This window comes from Hypomesus nipponensis, chromosome 17, assembly GCF_054491055.1.
Source record: "Hypomesus nipponensis isolate SF chromosome 17, ASM5449105v1, whole genome shotgun sequence".
In the NCBI taxonomy this organism is placed as follows: Eukaryota; Metazoa; Chordata; class Actinopteri; order Osmeriformes; family Osmeridae; genus Hypomesus; species Hypomesus nipponensis.
This window is the reverse complement of record NC_140377.1, coordinates 22835001-22842515: the sequence shown is the minus strand read 5'-3', so window position 1 is coordinate 22842515 and position 7515 is coordinate 22835001. Positions and strand designations below refer to the sequence as shown.

General features: G+C 52.7%; 1 protein-coding gene across 1 annotated transcript in view; it reads left to right on the top strand.

Moving 5' to 3' along the window:
- Positions 1-4879: 4879 nt before the first annotated feature.
- The window catches only part of syt3 (synaptotagmin III), a 21915-nt gene continuing 19279 nt past the window's right edge, over positions 4880-7515 (top strand). Inside the window, exon 1 of the mRNA XM_084677452.1 lies at positions 4880-5030. Coding sequence (XP_084533578.1) covers positions 4880-5030 — 151 coding nt within the window. The remainder of the gene's footprint in view (positions 5031-7515) is intronic.

Genomic DNA, 7515 nt, shown 5'->3' with positions numbered 1-7515 from the left:
AGGAAAAGTAGAGAAATCGAGGAATAACTAGAGCAGATACAAAACATCCAAACAAAAAGGTTCAGTTCTGAGGAAATGAAACATAATAAGTATATCTAATGGATTAGCGGTCTTTGTCTGGAGAATGATTCCCCTTCAAACATCATGAGTATAAGCCTCTGAAACGCCTGACGCCTGAATCCCTTATTAAGTGGGCTACCTCTAGTAACACAGTAACCACGATGGAAAGCAAAAGTGTTATTTGTAAAAGATAGACTTGAGTGCACCCAGTCTGGACAGCTGTGGGCAGATTGATTTAGGGATTGAAAAGCCAGCCATGCATGTTGAAATCAGAAGAGGATGAGGTTTTCTAAACCTATCTAAATCTAAATGTTTGATTGAATTCTGAAATTAATCTATGCCGCTTAGCCCTTTGATCGATCAGAAAGGACAATTAAAGTGCCACTAAAGAGAGATGAATATGATATGAATATAATGTTTCAGAGCACGTAGAACATTCTGGTGTTGAACGTCTGCCACTAGCATGAGTCTTGGCCTAATCGTGTGTCTTGATGTCGTCTACCAGCGAAGAGGCCAACGCACAACCTAACTGGTGTAATTACCTTGTAACAGGTCATGTTTTCGTTGAAGAGACATGTCCCGTTCTACGTACGATGAAGCCAGTGTTGTCAGACACAGGTGTGAGCACCGTGGCATCAAACACCGTTTGTTCCGCGGAGATCCACAGAACATATTTCACTCCGAGATTCGAGATTTCAAACAGCTTCTCTCATCTGATGCCCTTCCTTGAAATGTGTGTCTTATCAGTTTGAGCAACCGTTGTTCTTCAGACACGCACTCATCTACACCCCCCCTCCTGCCCCCCAATGTCTCTGTATTTCCAGGCAGATTTTTCTGAGATTGGTATCACCCTGGAGAGACCCAGGCCATGGACCTGTCTCACAGGCCTGGTGAACAGGGCACACAGACCTGGTCTGACCTGTCTCACAGCCTGATGAGGAGGGCACACAGACCTGGTCTGACCTGTCTCACAGCCTGATGGGGAGGGCACACAGACCTGGTCTGACCTGTCTCACAGCCTGATGAGCAGGGCACACAGACCTGGTCTGACCTGTCTCACAGCAGCACCGGAGGACAAAAGAACACATTTATGACATTTAAATGTGTTTTGCTTGAGGGTGCTATGATTGGACAGTGGCATCATCAGCCATCTGTCTCCTGCCCAGTGATTGGCCACGGTCTGTGGCTGTCTCTGTGGGAGACTGCCAGGTCGGACTGTATTGTTCCTAGAATGACATCAGTGCTGTCTAGTCCTGGGTTGGTGGTTAGCATCGCTGCTGTTTGTGGCTGTGATGCTTAGGGCTCCTCGACATTCTTCCCTTCATGGCTGAGGGGGCGAGGGGGGCCGGGAGGGGGCAGGGGGAGGGGGCGGGGGTGGGGGCAGGGGGCCGGGGGGAGGGGGCCGGGGGGAGGGGGGATGGGGGATCCTTCTGACTGACCTTGTGTCTGCTGTCTGTGGAGTAATCACACTGACCTTGTGGCTGCTGTCTGTGGAGTGATCAGACTGACCTGCTGTCTGTGGAGTGATCAGACTGACCTGCTGTCTGTGGAGTGATCAGACTGACCTTGTGTCTGCTGTCTGTGGAGTGATCAGACTGACCTGCTGTCTGTGGAGTGATCAGACTGACCTGCTGTCTGTGGAGTGATCAGACTGACCTTGTGTCTGCTGTCGGTGGAGTGATCAGACTGACCTTGTGTCTGCTGTCTGTGGAGTGATCACACTGACCTGCTGTCTGTGGAGTGATCAGACTGACCTGCTGTCTGTGGAGTGATCAGACTGACCTTGTGTCTGCTGTCTGTGGAGTGATCAGACTGACCTTGTGTCTGCTGTCTGTGGAGTGATCACACTGACCTTGTGTCTGCTGTCTGTGGAGTGATCACACTGACCTTGTGGCTGCTGTCTGTGGTTGCTGGTCAGTGACCGTGCCGTGTTGCTGTTCTGTGAAGCTGGGAGGTTATCGATCACAGACAAGACAACAGTCAATGGAAGGTCTGGGAGAGGTTTTCAGTTTCCGTGGGAGACGAAGGCGTCTCACGTCCTGTCTGAGAGGACGATTAGTCAGCATGTTTCTGAATGATGAGCCTCCGTAAATATTTATCTTATAGTAAATCGCATGGGTGACCCTTGATGACTACGGCTGCTATGTCACCATGGTCTCCCACTTCCACATCTCCTCATCCCTTTGTAGCCTTATTTTATGTCACATTAAACCTGATTTTATGTCTCTCTCTCTTTTCTCTTGTATTCACCTCAACAGCTTTCCCTCCCTGCCTCTCTCTCTCTCTCTCTCTCTTCCTCGTCTCCTCTTGTCTCCCTCCCTCCCTCTCCCTCCCTCTCCCTCCCTCTCTCTCTCCCTCTCCCTCCCTCCCTCTCTCTCTCTCTCTCTCTCTCTCTCTCTCTCTCTCTCTCTCTCTCTCTCTCTCTCTCTCTCTCTCTCTCTCTCTCTCTTCCTCGTCTCCTCTTGATGATGTCACTGGCATTTTGGAAGACCACCTTTTGTGCCAGACAGCCAGTCCTCAGATTGAGATATGCTGGGTTTTAAAGTCCCGGTCAGACAGATTTACTATCTTTGGCAGGAGGAGGGAGGGGTGGAGCAGGGAGGGGTGTAGAGAAAGGGGTGGAGGAGGGAGGGAGGCTGGGGGCTTGGCTGAATGTTCGAAGACTAATCTCTGACTCATTTCTAAAATGGACTGAGCTGGGATGAACAGATCTCTGGATCTGTTTCCTTCACATTCACACAGATCAGCCCTTGATCCCACTGGTGGAAATGGAGAGGAAGCCTATGTGTGTGTGTCAGTGTAAACAAGCAAGTGTGTGTGTGTGTGTGTGTGTGTGTGTGTGTGTGTCAAAGAGAGAGAGACAAGGAGAGAAGGCCCCAATAAGAAGGCTAGAGCATGTCTTTATCTTGTCCTGAGTGAGACATGTCTGTATTGATGCTGTGATGGATGGAAACCTAAGCAGCACTTTCCCAGAGAGACGGCAGTCACGGCATAAAGACTGACGGTGACATTTCACAGAACATCAAATGATCAATAGTGCCTCCTCTGGCTGAAGAGAAGCCCTCTTGAAGGAAGGGCCTCCCCCCTCAGAGACGATGCATCTGATTGGGTCACGACCAGGCCCAAACGGAAAATGCGGGCGCAGAATTCCGACGAAAACCCGCGGATGTTCAAGTAGAACGCATTGGTCTGAGGCAAAATGTGAATACACTTTTTAACTCATATTACGTCTCTATTATTAAAACGTTAGCCAAAAATGCTAAGAATTGAAAAGGAAACATTTATCGACCAAAATTACAGCAAGAGACAGGGCCAGGGAGTTTTCAGGCGATCTTTATGAGGATGGATAAATACTTTTTTGCAAAGTCTGTCAACATTCAATCGCCCATATTTGCCGTCAAACTGTTTGTGGAACATCTTCGGTCGCTCCGACATAAGAACAGGAAGGCTAGCGGAATTACGCAGATTTTCAGTCTGAATAATCGCAGAAAATGTAAAAAAAAATCTGCGTATTATGTTTGGGCCTGGTAATTACCGCGACCATGACACGCAAAGAATAATCTCATTTAGCAACCATTATTCCAGTAGTTTCTTATCCTTCACAGTCCCAGCATCTCCACACAGAGAGCCTACAGACATGCTCTTAGTGTTCTTCCCCTCCAGCAGCCACACAGACCGTGAGAACCCACGCTGGGGCGTTGACCTGCTTTTTAAAGACAGAATGAGTTCAAAACTAGGAGAGAATGCAGAAGAGTTCATGTGTTTGTGGCTCCCTTGAAAGGAGAACAGGAGCGTGTGTGTGCAGGAGCAGGTCGACTCCAAGCAGCTCCCAGGAAAACAGCACACTGTCAACCCAATTCTGAAGACTTTGAAACTGATGACATTCAACTATTTTAGCAATCTCACCAGTTGCTTTGAATAGATATTAAAATACACTAACTATCAACTGATTAGAGTAATGTGTCTTCCTTTTATTGTTTACTTAAAAGATCAGATTGATTGAATAGTTTGACGTAACGCCTCGCCTGGCGTTTTCCAGTTGGTTTCCCTCCGGTCTCCCGTTACCACTGACCCTGCTGACCTCTGACCCTGCTCCCTTTGACCTCTGACCCCATTCAGGGATTGCTGAGACCTTCTGAAAGCGATTCCCCAAATCTCCCCCCCGCCCCAGTCTGGTCGGAGGTGCGGAGAGCAGCAGGAAGCTACTCCACCTCCGGTGCCCCCGGCAGGGACAACACCACCCAGCACCCCCCCAGCTGGGAAAAGGACCAAATCCTGGAAGAGACATTTGGAGAATAACAACAGTTTGGAGGGATGACTGTGTTGGAGGCGTGAGCAGGCTGAGCTGCATCGGGGTGTTGAAGATCCTCCTGGTTCAGGGGCTTGTGCTCATCAACATGGCCTCATCCACACACCTGTGACGCCGGCGGTACAACAGGTGAGCCTTCATCCGTGCTTTTCCTCCACACGTGAAAGTGTCGTACGTCCCAGCGTCCCAGCTCCTCTCGTCCTCTCTGGAGCTCACGTCTTGTTCTACTTCCTGGTCCAGGTTCCTGTCCTCTCTCTCAGGACGGAGGAGCAGTAAGGGGGGATCATCTCTATATATGGAGGGTCTCTGCTTGACCCAACCCAAGTAGCCCCTCCGCCTCTCCTGTCATCGGTCAAGTCTCACCCTGCCCATTTGATCCCCCGGGCGACCAGAGAATCAAGGCGGCTGGGCCGGTCCTCTCCTCTCCCAGGCGCTGTCCGATAGGCGAGGGCGGCGAGGGCTGCGCTGTGATTGGCCGACTGCGGGCGGGAGTGCGATGCGGATTGGAGGATGTCAGGTGACTGGGATGAAGACATGTGCAGGAAGGCCCTGGTGCTGGTGGAGGAACTGTGCTTCAACTCCCCAGGAGTCTACAGCAAGAGCGAGCGCTGCCAGGAGTTCAGCTTCCTGGTGAGAGGACACAACCGTCGGCTGGAAGCAGGTGAGGAGGAGGGGTGGAGGGTAGACCAGGTGGTGGAGGAGGGGTGGAGGGTAGACCAGGGGGTGGAGGAGGGGTGGAGGGTAGACCAGGGGGTGGAAGGTAGACCAGGGGGTGGAGGAGGGGTGGAGGGTAGACCAGGGGGTGGAGGGTAGACCAGGTGGTGGAGGATGGGTGGAGGGTAGACCAGGGGGGTGGAGGAGGGGTGGAGGGTAGACCAGGGGGGTGGAGGAGGGGTGGAGGGTAGACCAGGGGGTGGAGGGTAGACCAGGTGGTGGAGGAGGGGTGGAGGGTAGACCAGGGGGTGGAGGGTAGACCAGGTGGTGGAGGAGGGGTGGAGGGTAGACCAGGGGGTGGAGGGTAGACCAGGTGGTGGAGGAGGGGTGGAGGGTAGACCAGGGGGTGGAGGGTAGACTAGGTGGTGGAGGAGGGGTGGAGGGTAGACCAGGGGGTGGAGGAGGGGTGGAGGGTAGACCAGGGGGTGGAGGGTAGACCAGGTGGTGGAGGATGGGTGGAGGTTGGACTGGCGTCACTTGGAGTTCTCAGGGTTGGTTTATACTGTACTTCTGCTCCCAGGCACATAGCAAATCTGGCTTGTCCCATAAGCCTTGCAATATTAATGTGATGGTTCTGAAATGGATGGTGCGGCCCTGGGTGTTTACGACCCAGGATGTGTGTGTGGGGTTCACACCTCCATGGCTGCTGTGGAGGAGCAGGGTGGGTGTTGGGCCAGATGATTCTGGTTCTCTGAGCCCGGGGTGTCAGGCAGGGATTTGAACCTGGGGCCTGGGAGCCCCAACACTGTCAGTCGGTGGCTGGTGTGTGCGTGGTGGTATGTGTGTGTGTGTGGTGGTATGTGTGTGTGTGTGGTGGTATGTGTGTGTGTGTGGTGGTGTGTGTGTGTGCGTGGTGGTATGTGTGTGTGTGTGTGTGTGTGTGTGTGTGTGTGTGTGTGAGTGTGCGTGGTGGTATGTGTGTGTGTGTGTGTGTGTGTGAGTGTGTATGTGTGTGTGTGTGTGTGTGTGAGTGTTGGACCCCCAGAGGTGTTACATCAGTCATTGATTGACAGAGTCAATCCTAATCACGTGTGCTTTATAAGCTGCAAGCCCCTCCCTCCCTCCCTCCCTCCCTCCCTCCCTCCCTCCCTCCCTCCCTCCCTCCCTCCCTCCCTCCCTCCCTCCCTCCCTCCCTCCCTCCCTCCCTCCCTCCCTCCCTCCCTCCCTCCCTCCCTCCCTCCCTCCCTCCCTGCCTCCCTCCCTCCCTCCCTCCCATGTGTGGATTAACAGGATCTTCAATGGGATCAGTACTGAGCGTTTTGAAGCACCTGACCTACAGACAGACTAGCAGATAACTAACGTGTGGCCCACAACAACTGCCCCCCCCCACACACACGCACACATGGCCTTGTTATCAGAGACCCCCCCCACACACACACACACACTCAGCCTTGTTATCAGAGACCCCCCCCACACACACACGCACACACAGCCTTGTTATCAGAGACCCCACACACACACACACTCAGCCTTGTTATCAGAGACCCCCCCCACACACACACACACTTCTGTCGCCCTAAACCCCTCCCCGTCTCTAAATCATCGTTGTGTTGATTGTCCTCCATGACTCTCTCTCTCTCTCTTTCTCTCTCTCTTTCTCTCTCTTTCTCTCAGCCTCTGTTCTCCTAGCTGCTGTAGGCTGCCTGTGTTACCCCCCCCGCCTCAGACCAAGCCCCCCCCGCCTCAGACCAAGCCACCCCTGCCTCAGACCAGGACCCCCCCCCCCTGCCTCTAACCATGACAATGTGACCAGTCAGCCAAAGTGTCTGTTTCAGAATGAGCCCCAATCAGTTTCCCCCTCACTCCTCCTCCCCCCGCCCCTGCCCAACTCTGCTCCCCTGACTCTCTACATCCTCCTCTCTCTCTCTCTCTCTCTCTCTCTCTCTCTCTACATCCTCCTCTCTCTCTCTCTCTCTCTCTCTCTCTCTCTCTCTCTCTCTCTCTCTCTCTCTCTCTCTCTCTCTCTCTACATCTCTCTCTCTCTCTCTCTCTCTCTCTCTCTCTCTCTCTCTCTCTCTCTCTCTCTCTCTCTCTCTACATCCACCTCTCACTCTATCCTCTCTCTCTCTCTACATCCACCTCTCACTCTATCCTCTCTCTCTCTCTACATCCACCTCTCACTCTGTCCTCTCTCTCTCTACATCCTCCTCTCTCTCTCTCTCTCTCTCTCTCTCTCTCTACATCCACCTCTCACTCTGTCCTCTCTCTCTCTACATCCTCCTCTCTCTCTCTCTCTCTCTCTCTCTCTCTCTCTCTCTCTCTCTCTCTACATCCACCTCTCACTCCACCGCGTTTCTTTCTCTCCATGTGTGTCTTGTTCTCCACAGTGACAGATCAATGCCCCTCCCCCTCACCCCCCTCACCCCCACCCTCCTCTCTCTGATAATATCTTTTGAACAAGTGCTGATTAATGACACACACCGACTGATGAA